This window comes from Oncorhynchus clarkii, chromosome 19 (genome assembly GCF_045791955.1).
Source record: "Oncorhynchus clarkii lewisi isolate Uvic-CL-2024 chromosome 19, UVic_Ocla_1.0, whole genome shotgun sequence".
NCBI lineage: Eukaryota > Metazoa > Chordata > Actinopteri > Salmoniformes > Salmonidae > Oncorhynchus > Oncorhynchus clarkii.
The window spans coordinates 55,111,324-55,133,937 of record NC_092165.1 but is presented as its reverse complement, the minus strand read 5'-3'; the positions used below and the strand labels follow the sequence as shown (position 1 = coordinate 55,133,937).

Below are 22,614 nucleotides of genomic sequence, written 5' to 3'. Positions count from 1 at the left end.
GGATGAGAGGAGAGGGGTGGTGGGATGAGAGGAGAGGGGTGGTGGGATGAGAGGAGAGGGGTGGTGGGATGAGAGGAGAGGGGTGGTGGGATGAGAGGAGAGGGGTGGTGGGATGAGAGGAGAGGGTGGTGGGGTGAGAGGAGAGGGTGGTGGGATGGAGAGGAGAGGGGTGGAGGGGTGAGAGGAGAGGGGTGGTGGGATGAGAGGAGAGGGTGGTGGGATGAGAGGGGTGGTGAGAGGAGAGGGGTGGTGAGAGGAGAGGAGAGGGGTGGTGGGATGAAGAGCAGCGGGGTGGTGGGATGAGAGGAGAGGGGTGGTGGGATGAGAGGAGGGGTGGTGGGATGAGAGGAGAGGGGTGGTGGGATGTGGGATGAGAGGAGGGGTGGTGGGATGAGAGGAGAGGGGTGGTGGGATGAGAGGAGAGGGGTGGTGGGATGAGAGGAGAGGGGTGGTGGGATGAGAGGAGAGGGGTGGTGGGATGAGAGGAGGGGTGGTGGGATGAGAGGAGAGGGGTGGTGGGATGAGAGGAGAGGGGTGGTGGGATGAGAGGAGATGGGATGATGGGATGGAGAGGTGGGATGAGTTGAGAAGGTGGTGGGATGAGAGGAGGGTGGTGAGAGGAGAGGAGAGGGATTTGGGATGAGAGGAGAGGGATGGTGGGATGAGAGGAGAGGGTAGGTGGGATGAGAGGAGAGGGGTGGTGGGATGAGAGGAGGGGTGGTGGGATGAGAGGAGAGGGGTAGTGGGATGAGAGGAGAGGGGTGGTGGGATGAGAGGAGAGGGGTGGTGGGATGAGAGGAGAGGGGTGGTGGGATGAGAGGAGGGGTGGTGGGATGAGAGGAGATGGGTGGTGGGATGAGAGGAGAGGGGTGGTGGGATGAGAGGAGGGGTGGTGGGATGAGAGGAGATGGGTGGTGGGATGAGAGGAGAGGGGTAGTGGGATGAGAGGAGATGGGATAATGGGATGGAGAGGTGGGATGAGTTGAGAAGGTGGTGGGATGAGAGGAGGGTGGTGAGAGGAGAGGAGAGGGGTGGTGGGATGAGAGGAGAGTTAATTCTAGACTTGACATTTTCACATCAAAGCTCAAGGGAAGACTTCAATGCTTCCTTCTAAGCACATCCCAGCATTTAGCGCCTAATCTGGTTGCCTTTGACAATTTTGTTTGGGGGGTTTATTTGGGGTTGCAGCGGAGGAAGTGGGTGGAGGAAAATAGAGGATCAGCTTGGTGCAGAGGTCAGAATTCATGGACTGTAATATGCAAAAGTGGGGGAGAAATCCCAATGTGCCACAGAGCAGAGCGTGTAGACATTACAGACCAATCACATCGCAGAGAGGAGGAGTCACAATAAGACTTGTCAGTTGGGGTAATATAATATAATACTACATTGACAGACCATGCTTGCAGAGCTAAACAGGAACAAATCAAAACACTGTCTGTACAAAAAGGCATCTTGGATACCGTTGAACAAAGTTTTAAAACGGTTTTCAGTACATAACAACTTTTCCCTGGGCTCAGAGGCAGGGAGCAGGCGGGTTACCGGGGCTCTACCAAAAGCTTTAAGGAAGCATACAATGTGCAAATGTTTGTTTGCCTCAAACGCAGCTCTGGATGGGAAAGGAAGTGGAAATTAGATCATGGCGAAGGGTCTCCGAGTGTATTGGGGGGCTTAGCAGGGATAAGCACAAAGAATATGAAAATCGAGTTGTCACTAGAAGATTGTAAATGAGCAACACTTCCTTTTTCATACAGTAAGACGTGAGTGCAACAGGAAATGTGTCTACCTCAGGCACCGCACTGAGTGGTGACATATTTCCCACCAATCGTTCAGGCACCCGGGGCTATTATGCCACAGCTCACATATTGGCCCCGTTCCTCTTACCAGGGGAGACGAGAGTATGTGGTCTATTGTAACATATTTACATATGCAGAACATGATTACAACCTATGCCCATGCGCTGTAGACATCTCTCTGAGACATGATTGGCCGACTGGAAAACTCCACCCAGCAGAAGTGACCTCCAAAGCACACCGGATCCAGACAAACTCAACTACTGGTCTGTTCAATCGTTGGGTATCTTTTGAGTTCAATAGCATTAAACTACACGTCCATTTTTCAGAGATAGCCATGTATGCATTAAATCAATTAATTAGACTTTTCACCAATCAAACTACATAATGGTAATCATTTATTTGAAAGGAAAATCTCTGTTAACAAACGGGGTAAATCAGGAAGAAGCCTCGGCCAGGGGAGATGAACGCATCGAGCTATCCAACTTGTTTTGGCAGATTTCACGGATTTCACAGATTCGTCTTTTTGGGGGACTTATTTTATTGTATTGATCAACAACATTTGCATAGAAGTAGCTTTTATAAAAGTGTGTGCCGTCTCAAACTAGTAATGATGTCATTACGAGGCAAAAGGGATGCAACCAGGAGTCAGTTCGCAGAGGTAACAGAGCATCTTTGGGAGAGACGCGAGAGAGAGTTCGCAGAGGTAACAGAGCATCTTTGGGAGAGACGCGAGAGAGAGTTCGCAGAGGTAACAGAGCATCTTTGGGAGAGTCGCGAGAGCGAGTTCGCAGAGGTAACAGAGCATCTTTGGGAGAGACGCGAGAGAGAGTTTGCAGAGGTAACAGAGCATCTTTGGGAGAGACGCGAGAGAGAGTTCGCAGAGGTAACAGAGCATCTTTGGGAGAGACGCGAGAGAGAGTTCGCAGAGGTAACAGAGCATCTTTGGGAGAGACGCGAGAGAGAGTTCGCAGAGGTAACAGAGCATCTTTGGGAGAGACGCGAGAGAGAGTTCGCAGAGGTAACAGAGCATCTTTGGGAGAGACGCGAGAGAGAGTTCGCAGAGGTAACAGAGCATCTTTGGGAGAGACGCGAGAGAGAGTTCGCAGAGGTAACAGAGCATCTTTGGGAGAGACGCGAGAGAGAGTTCGCAGAGGTAACAGAGCATCTTTGGGAGAGTCGTGAGAGCGAGTTCGCAGAGGTAACAGAGCACCTTTGGGAGAGACGCGAGAGAGAGTTTGCAGAGGTAACAGAGCATCTTTGGGAGAGACGCGAGAGAGAGTTCGCAGAGGTAACAGAGCATCTTTGGGAGAGACGCGAGAGAGAGTTCGCAGAGGTAACAGAGCATCTTTGGGAGAGACGCGAGAGAGAGTTCGCAGAGGTAACAGAGCATCTTTGGGAGAGACGCGAGAAAGAGTTCGCAGAGGTAACAGAGCATCTTTGGGAGAGACGCGAGAGAGATTCCATGAATAAATAAAGTTTTGGTGGCGATCAGCTTTGAAAGCAGCATATTTTGCGTTCTGGTTCACCATAATATCACAAACAAAGCTCCTCCCTTACTACACACCGTCTCCCGGGTGAAAGTTTGGGTTTTAGCATTCAGTCATTACTACTGTTTTCCTCACCGTTGCTATGTACAGTTCCCCCACAACCAGCCTATTCCCCGACAGACTGGAGTGGAGAGAGGGCAAGGCAATCTTTTTAAATAATTGACATCCCATAATTAGGATCTGTCAACAACAACAAAAAATATGCCAAATCAGTTCTAGAACCCATTTCCTGGTTGTGAGGTCTGGGGTCCACTCACCAACCAATAATTCACAAAATGGGACAAACACCCAATTGAGACAGTAAACAGCATTCTGGAAAACATAGTCAGTGTACAACGTAAAACACCAAATAATATGCTGAGCAGAATCCAGAAAAGAGCGGTTAAATCCTACAACCATCTAAAGGAAAGTGATGTTCAAACCTTCCATAACAAATCCATCACCTACAGAGAGATGAACCTGGAGAAGAGGCCCCTAAGCAAACTGGTCCTGGGGCTCTGTTCACAAAACACAGACCCTACAGAGACTCAGAACCATTGGACACACTAGAAAGAATCAACACAAAAACAGAGCAAACTGGAATATACCTTTCCCTAAACAGAGAGTACACAGTAGCAGAACTCCTTGACTACTGTATGTACAGACTCAGTGAGCATAGCCTTGCTATTGAGAGAGGCAGGCGTAAGCAGAGAGAGAAGACAAGCTATGTGCACACTGCCCACAAAATGAGCTGGAAACTGAGCTGCAATTCCTAACCTCCTGACAAATGTATGACCATATTAGAGACACATATTTCTCTCAGATTACACAGATCCACAAAGTATGTGTGTAATGTTTACTGTTAATGTCTGTCTGTGTTTTGGTCATGTTTACTGTTAATGTCTGTCTGTGTTTTGGTCATGTTTACTGTTAATGTCTGTCTGTGTTTTGGTCATGTTTACTGTTAATGTCTGTGTTTTGGTCATGTTTACTGTTAATGTCTGTGTTTTGGTCATGTTTACTGTTAATGTCTGTGTTTTGGTCATGTTTACTGTTAATGTCTGTGTTTTGGTCATGTTTACTGTTAATGTCTGTGTTTTGGTCATGTTTACTGTTAATGTCTGTCTGTGTTTTGGTCTTCATTTAATTCGCTTTGTTTTTGTTTTATTTTTTTACTTGACAAACACTTGTTTCCCATGCCAATAAAGCTCCCCCACAGACAGACACACAGAGAGACACACAGAGAGAGACACACACAGACAGAGAGTGATATTGGAGAAGGGGCGATGCCCCTGCCCATCACTAATTAACATCCAAGTAATGCGGTGTCTGGGCCCGTCAGGCCTGTTCTTGTTCTCTAACCTGGGCCCTGGGCCCGTCAGGCCTGTTCTCGTTCTCTAACCTGGGCCCTGGGCCCGTCAGGCCTGTTCTCGTTCTCTAACCTGGGCCCGTCAGGCCTGTTCTCGTTCTCTAACCTGGGCCCGTCAGGCCTGTTCTCGTTCTCTAACCTGGGCCCGTCAGGCCTGTTCTCGTTCTCTAACCTGGGCCCGTCAGGATGTGGGATGAGAGGAGGGGTGGTGGGATGAGAGGAGAGGGTGGCGGGATGAGAGGAGAGGTGGTGGGATGAGAGGAGAGGGTGATGGGGTGAGAGGAGAGGGTGGTGGGGTGAGAGGAGAGGGTGGTGAGGTGAGAGGAGAGGGTGGTGGGGTGAGAGGAGAGGGGTGGTGGGATGAGAGGAGGGGTGGTGGGATGAGAGGAGAGGGGTGGTGGGATGAGAGGAGAGGGGTGGTGGGATGAGAGGAGAGGGGTGGTGGGATGAGAGGAGAGGGGTGGTGGGATGAGAGGAGAGGGGTGGTGGGATGAGAGGAGAGGGTGGTGGGGTGAGAGGAGAGGGTGGTGGGATGGAGAGGAGAGGGGTGGAGGGGTGAGAGGAGAGGGGTGGTGGGATGAGAGGAGAGGGTGGTGGGATGAGAGGGGTGGTGAGAGGAGAGGGGTGGTGAGAGGAGAGGAGAGGGGTGGTGGGATGAAGAGCAGCGGGGTGGTGGGATGAGAGGAGAGGGGTGGTGGGATGAGAGGAGGGGTGGTGGGATGAGAGGAGAGGGGTGGTGGGATGTGGGATGAGAGGAGGGGTGGTGGGATGAGAGGAGAGGGGTGGTGGGATGAGAGGAGAGGGGTGGTGGGATGAGAGGAGAGGGGTGGTGGGATGAGAGGAGAGGGGTGGTGGGATGAGAGGAGGGGTGGTGGGATGAGAGGAGAGGGGTGGTGGGATGAGAGGAGAGGGGTGGTGGGATGAGAGGAGATGGGATGATGGGATGGAGAGGTGGGATGAGTTGAGAAGGTGGTGGGATGAGAGGAGGGTGGTGAGAGGAGAGGAGAGGGATTTGGGATGAGAGGAGAGGGATGGTGGGATGAGAGGAGAGGGTAGGTGGGATGAGAGGAGAGGGGTGGTGGGATGAGAGGAGGGGTGGTGGGATGAGAGGAGAGGGGTAGTGGGATGAGAGGAGAGGGGTGGTGGGATGAGAGGAGAGGGGTGGTGGGATGAGAGGAGAGGGGTGGTGGGATGAGAGGAGGGGTGGTGGGATGAGAGGAGATGGGTGGTGGGATGAGAGGAGAGGGGTGGTGGGATGAGAGGAGGGGTGGTGGGATGAGAGGAGATGGGTGGTGGGATGAGAGGAGAGGGGTAGTGGGATGAGAGGAGATGGGATAATGGGATGGAGAGGTGGGATGAGTTGAGAAGGTGGTGGGATGAGAGGAGGGTGGTGAGAGGAGAGGAGAGGGGTGGTGGGATGAGAGGAGAGTTAATTCTAGACTTGACATTTTCACATCAAAGCTCAAGGGAAGACTTCAATGCTTCCTTCTAAGCACATCCCAGCATTTAGCGCCTAATCTGGTTGCCTTTGACAATTTTGTTTGGGGGGTTTATTTGGGGTTGCAGCGGAGGAAGTGGGTGGAGGAAAATAGAGGATCAGCTTGGTGCAGAGGTCAGAATTCATGGACTGTAATATGCAAAAGTGGGGGAGAAATCCCAATGTGCCACAGAGCAGAGCGTGTAGACATTACAGACCAATCACATCGCAGAGAGGAGGAGTCACAATAAGACTTGTCAGTTGGGGTAATATAATATAATACTACATTGACAGACCATGCTTGCAGAGCTAAACAGGAACAAATCAAAACACTGTCTGTACAAAAAGGCATCTTGGATACCGTTGAACAAAGTTTTAAAACGGTTTTCAGTACATAACAACTTTTAGTCAATGGAATATTACACTGTAGAAGTATGTGGGACTGGTAGGACTTTAGTGTGTAGATTGTTACAGGCAGTCAAGGGTGTATTTGTGAGTGAATGGTACGTGTGCATGGGTGAAGGGTGCGTGTGCATGGGTGCAGGAGCCATACATATTCTCTAGTCTACACCACAGGAGCCATACATATTCTCTAGTCTACACCACAGGAGCCATACATATTCACTAGTCTACACCACAGGAGCCATACATATTCTCTAGTCTACACCACAGGAGCCATACATATTCTCTAGTCTACACCACAGGAGCCATACATATTCTCTAGTCTACACCACAGGAGCCATACATATTCTCTAGTCTACACCACAGGAGCCATACATATTCTCTAGTCTACACCACAAGAGCCATACATATTCTCTAGTCTACACCACAGGAGCCATACATATTCTCTAGTCTACACCACAGGAGCCATACATATTCTCTAGTCTACACCACAGGAGCCATACATATTCTCTAGTCTACACCACAGGAGCCATACATATTCTCTAGTCTACACCACAGGAGCCATACATATTCTCTAGTCTACACCACAGGAGCCATACATATTCTCTAGTCTACACACAGGAGCTATACATATTCTCTAGTCTACACCACAGGAGCCATACATACTGAGGACAAGGGGGCGAATCAGGATGTAAATTCACCATTATCTATTTTCATCAGGCCTTCTCTGATCACCAAAACCTAACCCACTCTACCTAGACTTGGATCATGTTTTGGGCAGTGATTGATCATAATCTTTACGTACAGTACACCTCCTCTACAACCTCCGTCACCCTCCTCATCATGAGAAATGGCCATCAACTGTAGGTCCATTTAATAAAATGACCTATTCAATCTGTCCCTACCAGCCCAGATCATCTCCAGTTCCATTAGTGTGATGCGTAGCCATGCCTAATGACTTCTGGGGGCTTGGAGATCCGTTCCAATCTGTTGAATAATGACATGCCGCCCCCCCCCCCCCCCCCCCCCCCCCCCCCCCCCCACGGGGGCTCGCTTAATTACTTTCTCTGTAGAGGGCCCAGCCCCGGCCGGAGGCCAGCACACCAGACAGCCTACCACCCACTCGCTCACTCTCCCTCCTGGGTCCCATTTCTCACTTCTACCACTGACCCTTGACGAGCACTAGTCACGGATGGGCACTGAAAAGGTCACACTTCAAGTAAACTCCCAAGTAAAAAGGTGAGGCTGGATTGGTGCTCTTCAGCCCTGCAGCTGACCGACAGAAAGACAGATGGCCAAAAACTGTCCAGAAAATACCAGAGGGAGTCAACATTTGTGCTGACTTGGGGAATACAGGGGGTGAGTGTGACTGTACCATCACACTAGCTAGCCCCTGCAGGTTGTAGTGAAGTGTGTAGTGAAGTGTGTAGTGAAGTGTGGAATGTGTAGTGAAGTGTGAAATGTTTAGTGAAGTGTGAAATGTTTAGTGAAGTGTGAAATGTTTAGTGAAGTGTGAAATGTTTAGTGAAATGTGAATTGTGTAGTGAAGTGTGTAGTGAAGTGTGTAGTGAAGTGTGAAATGTTTAGTGAAGTGTTTAGTGAAGTGAAGTGTGTAGTGAAGTGTGAAATGTGAAATGTGTAGTGAAGTGTGAAATGTGTAGTGAAGTGTGTAGTGAAGTGTGTAGTGAAGTGTGTAGTGAAGTGTGAAATGTTTAGTGAAGTGTGAAATGTGTAGTGAAGTGTGTAGTGAAGTGTGAAATGTGTAGTGAAGTGTGAAATGTTTAGTGAAGTGTGAAATGTGTAGTGAAATGTGTAGTGAAGTGTGAAATGTTTAGTGAAGTGTTTAGTGAAATGTTTAGTGAAGTGTGTAGTGAAGTGTGTAGTGAAGTGTGAAGTGTGTAGTGAAGTGTGAAATGTGTAGTGAAGTGTGTAGTGAAGTGTGTAGTGAAGTGTGAAATGTTTAGTGAAGTGTTTAGTGAAGTGTGAAGTGAAGTGTTTAGTGAAGTGTTTAGTGAAGTGTGTAGTGAAGTGTGAAATGTTTAGTGAAGTGTTTAGTGAAGTATGTAGTGAAGTGTGAAGTGTGTAGTGAAGTGTGAAATGTGTAGTGAAGTGTGTAGTGAAGTGTGTAGTGAAGTGTGAAATGTTTAGTGAAGTGTGAAATGTTTAGTGAAGTGTTTAGTGAAGTGTTTAGTGAAGTGTGAAGTGAAGTGTGAAGTGAAGTGTTTAGTGAAGTGTGTAGTGAAGTGTGAAATGTTTAGTGAAGTGTTTAGTGAAGTATGTAGTGAAGTGTGTAGTGAAGTGTGAAGTGAAGTGTGAAGTGAAGTCCATGGAGCAGAAAGGCAGAGGTGACAGTTGCAGCATGACCTTGACTGTTCATTACGGGTGATGGGGAGAGTGGCACACCAGAGAGGTATGCAGTGTTGTGAACGCCACCGTTATCACCGTCTCCCGGACGGACCCTCTCGACGTCTCCCCCCTCCCTCTCATCTCCTCTTTCCGAGGAAGAGATGGAAACGTAACAATGGAGGATGGGCCAAGGCTGCCATAAGTCACTTCCCTCAACTTTCACTTCTCCTTCTGTCTCCCCCTCCCCTTTTCCCCCTCATTCTCTTTGCCCTGGTCACCATGGATAAAGGACACCCACTTGTCGCTGCGTTCTCTCAGACACACACTCAGACCACTGGCGTGTGTTGCGGCAGGCTTCTTGTCCACTTGCCAAAAGAGTGTCCTCCGTGGGTTCTAATTAATGTCAATAGCAGCGGAGGTAAATCACCCCCCCCAACACGTGGACTGATGGACGTGGACTGACGGATATGGACTGACGTGGACTGACGGACGTGGACTGACGGACGTGGACTGACGGACGTGGACTGACGGACGTGGACTGACGGACGTGGACTGACGGACGTGGACTGACGGACGTGGACTGACGGACATGGACTGAGGACGTGGACTGACGGACGTGGACTGACGGACGTGGACTGACGGACGTGGACTGACGGACGTGGACTGACGGACGTGGACTGACGGACGTGGACTGACGGACGTGGACTGACGGACGTGGACTGACGGACATGGACTGACGGACGTGGACTGACGGACGTGGACTGACGGACGTGGACTGACGGACGTGGACTGACGGACGTGGACTGACGGACGTGGACTGACGGACGTGGACTGACGGACGTGGACTGACGGACGTGGACTGACGGACGTGGACTGACGGACGTGGACTGACGGACGTGGACTGACAGACGTGGACTGACAGACATGGACTGACGTGGACTGACGGATGTGGACACACCCAGACAAATCCCCATTTTAACTGGATAGGACACTGGCACTTTATTCTGCATTACTTCCCTCAGAGCTTTTCCCTGCAGCCCCCAGTTGATTTATGCTGAACGGGTGGAGTATCCATTGAAGCAAATGAATTGCGACATGTTTGATTTGTAAAAAGTCATCTCAGACTAGATTTCAAGACGCGTTTAGTGTAAACTGTTGTTACAAGGAGGGGGGCTCGGGGGGGGTGAGAATGTGTCATCTCCACAAATAGACGATCTATGGAATATCAAAACAGACACAAACCATTGTCAACACTATTTAACAGTGTTAACAAATAAAATAAAAAAATGCTGAATCTGACATTTGGTGGCCGCAGTACAAATATGTTCAACGACACCGTATGGGGCATAAATCACAAGAAACATCTACAAAAAAACTGACTAAAGCGAAAGCGACATCCCCAAAATAATCTGAGCAAATGGTGTACCACAGTAGGAGTCATATTACCCATAAAACCAAGCAGTCAATAAATGGTCTACCACAGTAGGAGTCATTACTACCCATAAAACCAAGCAGTCAATAAATGGTCTACCACAGTAGGAGTCATACTACCCATAAAACCAAGCAGTCAATAAATGGTCTACCACAGTAGGAGTCATACTACCCATAAAACCAAGCAGTCAATAAATGGTCTACCACAGTAGGAGTCATATTATCCATAAAACCAAGCAGTCAATAAATGGTCTACCACAGTAGGAGTCATTACTACCCATAAAACCAAGCAGTCAATAAATGGTCTACCACAGTAGGAGTCATACTACCCATAAAACCAAGCAGTCAATAAATGGTCTACCACAGTAGGAGTCATTACTACCCATAAAACCAAGCAGTCTGGGCAAGTTTGGGCAAGTTTTAAATTTTAAGTTTTAAATTTAGCAGATGTCACTGCGGGTGTAGCGAAAGGCTTGTGTGCCTAGCTCCAACAGAGCAGTAGTATCTAACAAAATCTCATATGTATATACTGTATTCTATTCTACTGTATTTTAGTCAATGCCACTCTGATTTGCCGAAGGGAGGGTGGGGGAGAGCCGTGTAAGCATAGCAGTGATCGAGTGTTTTACCAGAGCGAGTACTACACTCAATGTGTTGCTATAACTTCGGTAGCGTTTTACTCAAATTCGCTTTGTTAAAATCCCCAGCTGCAATAAATGGGGCCTCAGGATATGTGGTTTCCAGTTTCCATAAAGTCAAGTGTAGTTCCTTAAGGGTTGAATATATACGGCTGTGACATTAACCAAAAGAGAATTCTCCTGGGAGGTAATACGGTCGGCATTTGATTGTGAGGTAATCTAGGTCGGGTGAACAAAATGACTTGAGTTTCTCTATGTTATCACACCATGAGTAGTTAATGGGTGGCAGGTAGCCTAGTGGTTAAGAGCGTTAGGCCAGTAACCGGAAGGTTACTGGATTGAATCCCCAAGTTGACAAGAAAAAAATCTGTCTTTCTGCCCCTGAGCAAGGCAGTTAAACCACGGTTTCCTGGACGCCGTGGATGTTGATTAAGACAGCCCCCCCGCACCCCTCAGTTGGACAACTGACTAGGTATCCCCCTTTCCCTTATGAAAAATAGACCACCACCCTTCTTCCCAGAAAGTGCTTTATTCCTGTCTCTGCGATGTACTGAGAATCCAGCTGGCCGTATGGGACGGGGACAGTATATCTCGAGAGAGAGCCATGATTCTGTGAGACAGTATGTTCCAGTCCCTGATGTCTCTCTGGAAGGAGATCCTCTCCCTGAGCTCGTCTACTTTATTGTCCAGAGACTGAACATTAGCCAGTAATATACTCTGAAATGGTGGACGGTGTGCCCGGCGGCCTTTTGGAGCAGACTCTGGAATAAGTTCAGTTGCCTTGGGGGTACGAACAAAGGATCCAATTCAGGTAAGTCGTATTGCTGGTCAAAATGCTGGTGAGTTACCGCTGCTCTGATATCCAAAAGTTCTTTCTGGCTGTATGTAAAAACGCTAATAATGTCACACACGCAAAAACGAATTACTGCAAAGTTGCTTAGGATATAGAAGCAGAGCTGCCATGTCTGTCGGCACCATCTGTGAGGTAGAACTACTGTCATGTTACTGATGCGCCCCCCCCCAAAAAAAAACAGATTTGCACCTTTTCTATTCCAGAACCAATGGCTGTGCCTGAGTCTTGTCACCTCTCAACTAGGTCAGCCGTTTCAACCTGGAACACTGTTCTCCCGGCTCTGGTCTGTTTCAGTCATTGCAGAAAGTCCTGAAGGGCAGGAGTGTGTGAAGGGTTTTGTCCAAGCCCAGCTCTAACACCTGACTTAAATAATCAACATACCGAATCACAGCGATAGGCTACGATTTGTAATCAGGTATGGGCTGTAACAAAAGCTTATACACACACACTCCTATCTAACGCATGCTCCACGCTCACTGAACTTGTTGACTGATGCCATGGCAGGGGCAGCTGCCAACCAGAGGACTGCAGCCAAGGCAGCACTGGTCCACACCTGTCCTGTCTGTCAGGTGAGTAGTATTGGTTGGTACTATATGAGGCGTTAGGTTTCTCTCCATCCGTAGTCTATTGTACTGGCTTGTGGGGTACAGTCACATGTGTAGAAGTTTGTTGCATCTTACTGCATTTGTGTCAGCATTGAATTAAATCTAAACCAGATTGTTAACTTCCTACATTTTGTACTTGACCTTCATAAATGCAGACCCGAAGACATTCAAGCAAGCGTCCCACTCTCAAGTGGAGCATGCGTATTTGACCACTAGGTTGTAAGGTTTTTATGACGAGTCCACTGTGGGGATCAATAGGGAGTAAATAGTAGGTGTCTTCTGCTTCCAAATGCATAAACAAGAGCCCATGCCGATTGCTGATATATCATTGCGCTTTTGAAGGGGGGGACGGGGGACTCTGGGAAGTAATTTGAGACGCTCAATTGGAGACATTTTGCTTCAAAAGCCACAGTAATAACCTGCAAATTAAGACTGGGGGAGTACACTCGCTCAGCACGCCGATCAAACAGCTGTTTCCTTGCCGACCGGCTCCGGTTGCTGCCACCGCAGAGACCTAATAAAATGTAAACATCAACACCATGACAACAGCAGCACACCTGGTAGACAACAGTAAAGTTAGGGACGGACACACCAGACAGACAGCACGTTCTAGTGGGGTAGAAGACGGGACCGATAGGCTTATTTGAAGACAATAATAAAACCTTCCTGAGACTCGAATCACATTGTGGTGGCAGGTATAGGAGAACAGTCTTGTATTGAATCATTCAATCCCAACAACTGATGCTGGATGGGATCAAGAACTAGTCATTCAACTCATTAATACCAACAATCAAGACACTTCTATGCATCAACGAACACACATCCAAAGCACGTTTAGGCAACACACACACCACACCGTGCTGGACATCATGGCAGCCAGATGACCTATAGGGGAGACAAACGGCTCCTTCAAAAAGAGCCCTTTCCAGATGGCCTTGTTTTCCAAACCAGTTGCTCAACCGCCTACATCCAACAGGGTGTCCTACTTCATAGCCTCAGCAGGCAGCCTAGAGCAGGTGGGGAGGGTTAGGTTAGAATACCTCAACCTAGTCAGACTCCCACAATCCCTTACTACACACACACAAACAACCCATTGGGCTGTCCAGGGGTGTTGCAGGCATCACATGGTTTTAGTAAACAAGGAAGGAAGTAACTGTGTCTGAAGGTCATAGAAAGAGATGACAGGGTGATGCGTCTCCAGGGCGAGGTGTCTCCAGGGCGAGGTGTCTCCAGGGCGAGGTGTGTCCAGGGCGAGGTGTCTCCAGGGCGAGGCGTCTCCAGGGCGAAGCGTCTCCAGAGTGAAGCGTCTCCAGAGTGAAGCGTCTCCAGGGAGAGGCGTCTCCAGGGAGAGGCGTCTCCAGAGTGAAGCGTCTCCAGGGTGAAGCGTCTCCAGAGTGAAGCGTCTCCAGAGTGAAGCGTCTCCAGGGAGAGGCGTCTCCAGAGTGAAGTGTCTCCAGAGTGAAGCGTCTCCAGGGAGAGGCGTCTCCAGAGTGAAGCGTCTCCAGAGTGAAGCGTCTCCAGGGAGAGGCGTCTCCAGAGTGAAGCGTCTCCAGAGCGAGGCGTCTCCAGAGCGAGGCGTCTCCAGAGCGAGGCGTCTCCAGGGCGAGGCGTCTCCAGGGCGAGGCGTCTCCAGGGCGAGGCGTCTCCAGGGCGAGGCGTCTCCAGGGCGAGGTGTGTCCAGAGTGAAGCGTCTCCAGGGAGAGGTGTCTCCAGAGTGAGGCGTATCAGATGGACCATCACCCACCCTGTCCTCACCTGCAGTCGTCTCTGAGTGACATGATGCCGCACTTCTGAAGTTTCCACACCGATGACATCATCAAACGACTACCTCGCCACACACACACACACACACACAACCGAGCTCTCTCTCACCTCAGCGTGCATGTCCTACGGTAAGAGAATTAGAGCACGGACGTCTTGGCAGGACAAGTTATTTTGGTGTAATTGACATGCTGCACTGCAGCAGAGGACCAAGACAATCTAATTACTTAGTACTGGGAGGAGGAAACTGAGAACGAGAGGAGGAGTATGAAAGAGTGGAAGGAAAATGGTGAGAAGGAGTCTGCCACTTCTTGGACAAAAGCAGACAGGTGTGGGAACTGGGGAAGATGTGAAAATGGGGAACGTGAGAAGGGGAGGGGAGGGGGGGGGGTAAGGAGGAGGGGGCTCATAAAGACATATTCAGTGGCAGCAGCTGTGTCCGGTGCCAAACACTCAATAGGTGGACATGGAAAGCAGAACCCTCATCTTGGGAGTTTGTAGCAGTCTAGAAACGCTAGGCTAGACGGTGCATCCCAAATGGCACTCTATTCCCTACACAGTGCACTACTATAAAAGGAAAGAGGGTTTAATTTGAGACGTAGATGCAGAGTACGTACCCGGCCTTGAGTCCTCGACAAGTCGGGGAAGAATCTGAGGAATCACCCGGAAAGGTGGACGGGAGGAGAAAATTCCCTCCGCTGATAATGATCTTTACAGTGTCCTCGGAACGGCACGGAAACAGTTGGGATTTCTCAATGGTGACTGATTATTTTCTCTCGCTTTCTCGGGTACAAGAAAATATTTAGTCAGAGAAGGGAGAGCTCATCTGGCCTAAAAGAGAACATTAGACCCCCTTTGCTAGGCACTTGCATCACAGAACACAGCCGTTTGAGGTCAGAGTGAGTCAGGCTGTGCTCTTCTGTTGACTACCATCGGCATAGTTTTCCAGACATAAAGGCCGCCTAATAAGAGAATGACTCTAAGCTAACGCAGCAACTCCATTACAGCAGAGACGAGTCTCATGTTGGTCTAGTCTTCCTCTGGTTTCAATCAGGTTTTCTATAAATAGCCTCAACGATTTAACCTTTTTTTTTACATTTCTTTTAAGTTACTGCCTTAATGACCTGACTGGTGTTGCATATGAGAGAGAGAAAGAAAGAGCGAAAGAGAGAGCACGAGAAAGAAAAAGAGAAAGAGAGGGAAAACATTGGACTTTAGAGGTCAGCTGAGGATGCCTGGATGTGTTTTTAAAGAACGTCCCACCATACCAGTCGGGTCTCCGGTGCGAACGGGAAAGCTGTCATTCAGCCTCCCCACGTCAACTAGCTTAGGGGGTGCCCCCCCACCTCCTCCTCACCAGATAAACATCTGGATGAATATCTGGTGAATTTAAGTCAGGATCAAATCAAACTTAAATTGTCACATGCGCTTACTTACAAGCCCTTAACCAACAGTGCAGATCAAGAAGAGTTAAGAAAATATTTACCAAATAAACTAAAGTAAAAATAATAAAAAGTAACACAGTAACATAACAATACCGAGTCAGTGTGCGGGGGTACAGGTTAGAGGTCATTTGTACATGTAGGTAGGGGTGAAGTGACTATGCATAGATAATAAACAATGAGTAGCAGCAGTGTGAACAAATGGGGGGGGGGGGGCAATGTAATAGTAGTCCGGTGGCCATTTGATTAATTGTTCAGCAGTCTTCTGGCTTGGGGATCATGGCTGAGGTTGAGTTGGACTGGGTGGACTGGCTGGACTGGGTGGACTGGCTGGACTGGGTAGACTGGCTGGACTGGGCTGGTGGGAACTGGTGCCCTTCCCACCCACCCGGAAAAACTCCCCAAACTCCTCACACACTGTGTACACACATTCTCCTTCATCAATACCATGGCCCCAACCCCCAAGGCAAATACTCTATCCTATAACCTCCCCTGATCTCTACAGATAGAATTGACAGCATCCGTCTGTGCTCCTACCCAGGCCTCTCAGTGTCCTTGCAGTGTACTTACTCTATACAGCCACAACCCTCTCCGTCCAGTCTAGTCCAGTCTTAACTCTGGATGCTTTCAAGAGCCATTCAGGGAGTTGAGTGGTGAGCCTTCTATTTTCCACCTCCCTGTGTATTTTTGGAAAGGTTGTTTTCAACACCGTCCCTCTCCCTTCCCTCCCCACCTGCTCCTCCACCCTTTTGGGAAACTAAATCCTAAACAGCCGGTAGCATCCTGTTTTCCTTCTGGAGGCACTTCATTTAGCCGGGTGGAAACAGAGTAGAATACACATTCAATGATACCACCACTGGTGGAGCAAATTTGTAGTATTCAATTAGAGTGCAATGCTATTCTGTGTGCTAAAGTAGCTTTCAATGCTATTCTGTGTGCTAAAGTAGCTTTCAATGCTATTCTGTGTGCTAAAGTAGCTTTCAATGCTATTCTGTGTGCTAAAGTAGCTTTCAAGGCTATTCTGTGTGCTAAAGTAGCTTTCAATGCTATTCTGTGTGCTAAAGTAGCTTTCAATGCTATTCTGTGTGCTAAAGTAGCTTTCAATGCTATTCTGTGTGCTAAAGTAGCTTTCAATGCTATTCTGTGTGCTAAAGTAGCTTTCAATGCTATTCTGTGTGCTAAAGTAGCTTTCAATGCTATTCTGTGTGCTAAAGTAGCTTTCAATGCTATTCTGTGTGCTAAAGTAGCTTTCAATGCTATTCTGTGTGCTAAAGTAGCTTTCAATGCTATTCTGTGTGCTAAAGTAGCTTTCAATGCTATTCTGTGTGCTAAAGTAGCTTTCAATGCTATTCTGTGTGCTAAAGTAGCTTTCAAGGCTATTCTGTGTACTAAAGTAGCTTTCAATGCTATTCTGTGTGCTAAAGTAGCTTTCAATGCTATGCTGTGTGCTAAAGTAGCTTTCAATGCTATTCTGTGTGCTAAAGTAGCTTTCAATGCTATTCTGTGTGCTAAAGTAGATTTCAATGCTATTCTGTGTGCTAAAACAACTTTCAATGCTATTCTGTGTGCTAAAGTAGCTTTCAATGCTATTCTGTGTGCTAAAACAACTTTCAATGCTATTCTGTGTCCTAAGTAGCTTTCAATGCTATTCTGTGTGCTAAAGTAGCTTTCAATGCTATTCTGTGTACTAAAGTAGCTTTCAATGCTATTCTGTGTGCTAAAGTAGATTTCAATGCTATTATCTGTGCTAAAGTAGCTTTCAATGCTATTCTGTGTGCTAAAGTAGCTTTCAATGCTATTCTGTGTGCTAAAACAACTTTCAATGCTATTCTGTGTGCTAAAGTAACTTTCAATGCTATTCTGTGTGCTAAAGTAGCTTTCAATGCTATTCTGTGTGCTAAAGTAGCTTTCAATGCTATTCTGTGTGCTAAAACAGGTTTCAATGCATTTAACGGTAAGGTCTACACTTGTATTCAGCGCATGTGACAAAGTTTAATTTTATTTCTGTGCAGCAAAGCAGGTTTCAATGCAGTGCAGTGCAGTAAAGCAGGTTTCAATGCAGTGCAGTGCAGTAAAGCAGGTTTCAATGCAGTGCAGTGCAGTAAAGCAGGTTTCAATGCAGTAAAGCAGGTTTCAGTGCAGCGCAGTGCAGTAAAGCAGGTTTCAATGCAGTGCAGTGCAGCAAAGCATGTTTCAATGCAGTGCAGTGCAGCAAAGCATGTTTCAATGCAGTAAAGCATGTTTCAGTGCAGTGCAGTGCAGCAGGTTTCAATGCAGTGCAGTGCAGTGCAGCAGGTTTCAATGCTGTGCAGTAGGTTTCAATGCTGTGCAGTGCAGCAGGTTTCAATGTTATTCTGTTTGATAACAAGGAATAGTAGGGAGAAAATAGGGACCGAGGGAGAGGGCGTGAGGACTCCTTTGGCCTTCAGTGACAATGTAAGGCTAGCTATAAACTACCATTACCCCCCCCCCCCCCTCCTGTCCTCCCCCCTCTGCATGTGGGATATGGAGAGCGGAAGAGAGAGAGAGAGACACCAGAGAAAAGGAGTTCAAGGATAGCTCTCTATAGCTCCTGATTGACTAGGTACATTATGGGCTATTTGTTTGAGCAGGGCCATCAAACCGCTGACGCCTTGTCATCACAGGCAAGGACAAGGTGAACTTGGTGGTAGAGACAACTGACAGGCTTAAATCTGAATGTAACAAGGAGCCTGTGTGCGCGTGTGTGATATATAAACATCTACGCAGATGTGTGTGTGTGTGTGTGTGTGTGTGTGAGAGACATGGCTTACGTCAGGGTACTCTTTTAGAGGCACAAAGAGCTTCTCCTGCAGATGAATGATTGGCCCCAGGGCCTCGGGTAATTCCAGAGGCTGTTTTTCTATAGGTCCGTTGGCTGTGTCGTTGTACATGTCTTTCCTCACTCTGTTGATCTCTGAAACACACCAGCACAGACACGGTTAGAGGAGTGGATGCACAATTACCCACAACAACAACAAAAAACACACTTGAAAGGCTATGGAAAAGTCAAGACAACGGACACAAAACTAAGCAAATGGGTACGAATCGGAGTGAAATGGCACACAGATGGGTAGACATGGTAGGATCAACTGTAAGCTTCCCCAAACTTGAAACTCATGAACCGCCTATGGTCTTTATCATAACACCCATTAACAGAATGCAAACAGGAGGTCATGTGGAAAATAAATAAATAAATAACGGGAAATGAAACGCCCGTCCAACTGATTCATTCTGGCCACAGCCGTGCGTCGAGGTGGTCGGTGGTGGCTGGTCTAGTTAAAGTGTGTTGGGGCAGCATAGGACAGTGGGAGCGAGCTAATCGTTCAGCTCAGATCCGCCTGTCAGATAAAACAGACGAGACAATGCAGTCAGTTGACCTCTAGGGGGCGTGTTGAGACAAGGAGTTCATATATAAAAAGATATATTTTAAAAATAGACCGATAAGTCTTTTCCAGATGCATTCGTACCCGCGTTTAATCCACCAAAAAGGACAGCTTTAAGATCCAATATAATTATTATTTACATGGCTATAAGTCTATCTTGCCTTGGCGCTACAGCAAGACGGGACACTATCCCCCAACGCAACTACACCAGTCGGAGGAGAGAACTACTACTAACGGTTACTACTTCTATGTGAGCGCCGAGTAGATAGAAGCTTACCAGCTCAATAGTGCCAAAAGATGCACACTGGCCATGAGAAGTGTCATGGTGTCAAGTGTTTTTTTATTTTTATTTTACCTTTATTTAACTAGTCAATTAAGTCAAGTCAATTAAGAACAAATTCTTATTTTCGATGATGGCCTAGGAACAGTGGGTTAACTGCCTTGTTCAGGGGCAGAATGACAGATTTGTACCTTGTCAGCTCGGGGATTCGAACTTGCAACCTTTCGGTTACTAGTCCAATGCTCTAACCACTAGGCTACCCTGCCATGGTAGGGTGTCAAGTGTCGGGACAAACAATGGACGCTATGCCTAAATGTAAAGCAAGCATCATGCTAAGAACATTCCATTCTGTAGTAACTTTAACGTTACCGGCCTTTAGTGATATTATATTTGCTCTTTGTGAAGGGTATTCCTCAAGCTCTGTCATTCAAATGTTTTCAGAGACACTAAAAAAAAACATAGGAAGTTACGAAGTAGCGCTCATAGTTACATTTTGATGTGTGGGTTTCATTGTCAGGGACTGGTCCAAATTCAAGTTTCACCAGACTCATTTCCATGACGACTGCTAGCTAGCTAGCTAGCTAGCCAGCAAACTACCCAGCTAGCAATGAGGAATCTGACCAGAAGCGGCCCTCTTCCAGGGGAACTGATTGAAGCGGCCCTGAATCAAAATGAATGACAGCCCAGAATCGGCCCAAACACGTCGGGTCGTTTTCGTCTACCGGAATTCAGACGACTTTGCCGGAATCTTCCCAGAATCCTCCCAGAAGACCGATGCAAATTTAAATAAATGTCAACAAAATGACCAGATTTAGTCATTTAAAATTTTACAATTATACATTTTAGGCATACAAATTATACTCATCCACCAAAAAAAGGAAACACCGTACACCTGGTGACTGCATTCACGCCCGCCACAGGAGTCGCTACAGCGCAATGGGACTAGGAAATCCCAGGCCAAACCCTCCTCTAACGACACTGGACTAATTGTGTGGCGCCTCATGGGTCTCCCGGTTGCGGCCAGCACGGGTATCGAACCAGCATCTGGAGCAAGCCAGTTTCAATGTCTTAGACCGCTGCGCCACTCGGGAGGCTCCATCCAAAGTTAATGCTTATTAATTGCCTTGCACAAAGTAAAAAATACTACTTAAAACAGGACTCTTAAAGAATTATGTAAATGTTAATTGTATTTCTTGAGCACGGAAACAATGATAAAATATGGAAAAATAAATAATGAAATGTTAATTATATAAAGCAGCCCAAGAAATACATTCGGGCCAGATAACTCTCACCGGAATCGGCCCGAGCTCAATCCCCACATTCTAGCCATAAGTAATACTGCCTAATCAGCCGAGTGCCCCGACTCTCAGCCGGAATGGGCCCAGATCCACTGTGCTAGCTGGGTAGCTGTGTGAGCGTACTTGACACCGTTCACTGAGAATCAGTGCTAATCCAGGATCCTTGGAATGTCCCTACGCTAAACATTTACGGTAACCATTAAGTGTCAACTTGAATGAGGTAGGGACACAAAGACTGTTCACTGGTGCAACGCTTGTGGCGAGAGACAGCGCTGTGCCAGCAGCGAATTTTGTGATTGATGTTTTTACTTTCAAGTAACAACTATCAGAATTCAGTGGCTAAAGCCCCTACAAATCGATGAAAACACAGCTAAAAACCAATTCATTGAAAATGTGTCCTGTCGTTGTTTTTCAGCTGGTTAGTATGTGGCAGCTCAGTCTTCAGAGCCTAGGCACATTTTTTCTTGAATCAAAACAGTTTATCCTCCTTTCACTAAAGTAACAGTTTTTCCATAAAAAAACAGGCAGATATATCATCTGTTTGTGAATATTTACATTCTAAAATCCCATATCGGTCAGGCTTTATGGACAACCATTGGAAAGCAGCATGACCACTCTTCCAACGTCCACTGACACACACTTCTCCATTGGGCCCCAACCACCCTTCTTATTGCCCCAATAAAATGTTGAGGTCAAATCCAAAACAGCACCTTGGTAGGCGGTTTAGCAGAACAGAGAGTTCATTTCCGACCAATGGAGGTGAGGGAGAGCCTTGAAATCACAACAAATGCTGAGGCTGATTCAGAAAACTTTAATGTCCTCAGAGGCAATGAATCTTGCAGCAGTCATAAAACATAACATCTACACATGTATAATAAATAGCAAAGGAGAAAAATAGGCAGAGTGCAGTGTCATAGTGTAAGTGCTAACTGATATTGGTGCAACATATTGTTAAGTTGCAGAACTGCATTTAGAATAAAAGAGAACTTGGCCCTATTTTTTTTTGGGGGGGGGGGGGGGGGTGTCTGTACCTGTGTCCAGAGGGAAGGAGCTGGAATTCAGGGTGGAGTGTCAGGGAAGAGTCACCCACTATTTCATTAGCCTTCTGGAGGGCTCTACCCAGGTAGAGAGATGATAGTTCTTGCTATTGCTGACCCTTGTCAAACATATTTTTCTGTGCAACCTTGATATTCCCAAACCAGCGGGTCAAGCAGTAGGACAGAATGCTCTCAATTAACCATTTATAATAGAGAACCATGCTGGTTAGATCAACAATAAAAAGTGCAGGAAATATAGTCCGTTGGTCTTTCTTAAAAATAGCACCAGTACAGTGATCCCAGGACAGCTTGCTGTCAATGACTAGCCCAAGGTATTTGTACTCCTCCACTATTGGAACGAGCTCACCTTTTATCAGTGATGGTGTGTTCATGGTAGTGTTCTAAGTCCTTTGTTTTTTTATGTATTCAATATTAGATGTGATGACTCACACCAGACAGTAAAATCCTTCAGAGCAGGTCCGTACTCCGTCTCTTCCCCTGAAGGCTGAGGGAACAGAGGTCATCTGAGGGAGAGGGGTGGAAGGAAACCTATCTGGGGTGGGCCTCAAAAAGACAGGGCTTCTATTTAAGCCTCTGCATGAGAATACTCTATGTCAATACCTGACCCCGAATGACAGGGGAGGGAAATCACCTCTACAGCATAACTAACCTTCACTGCTAACACCAAAAACCACAGACGAGTGCACCAACTTCTATTTTGTTATGTTTTCATTTTTATCCCGACAAGGGACTGACAGGTTGTAATGGATGAGGTTTAACACACACACAATCAAATGCGGTTAGCACATCTGGCATGCAGCTGGGTAGAATCTCTACAGTGGATAGCATCTGGGGGATGCACAGGGTGGGGCTGAATACACACACACACACACACACACACACACACACACACACACACACACCTACCTAACCCAACCTTCATTACAACATA

General features: G+C 47.3%; 1 protein-coding gene across 4 annotated transcripts in view; it reads right to left on the bottom strand.

Moving 5' to 3' along the window:
• Positions 1 to 22,614, bottom strand: part of LOC139375387 (protein quaking-A-like) — a 131,356-nt gene that overhangs the window by 69,496 nt on the left and 39,246 nt on the right. For all 4 annotated transcript variants that reach the window (XR_011627788.1, XM_071117119.1, XM_071117121.1 and 1 more), the window contains exon 2: positions 18,436 to 18,578. Coding sequence is in view for 3 of the 4 variants with exons in the window: in XM_071117119.1 (XP_070973220.1) it covers positions 18,436 to 18,578 (143 nt within the window). In the remaining variant the exon portion in view is untranslated. The remainder of the gene's footprint in view (positions 1 to 18,435; positions 18,579 to 22,614) is intronic.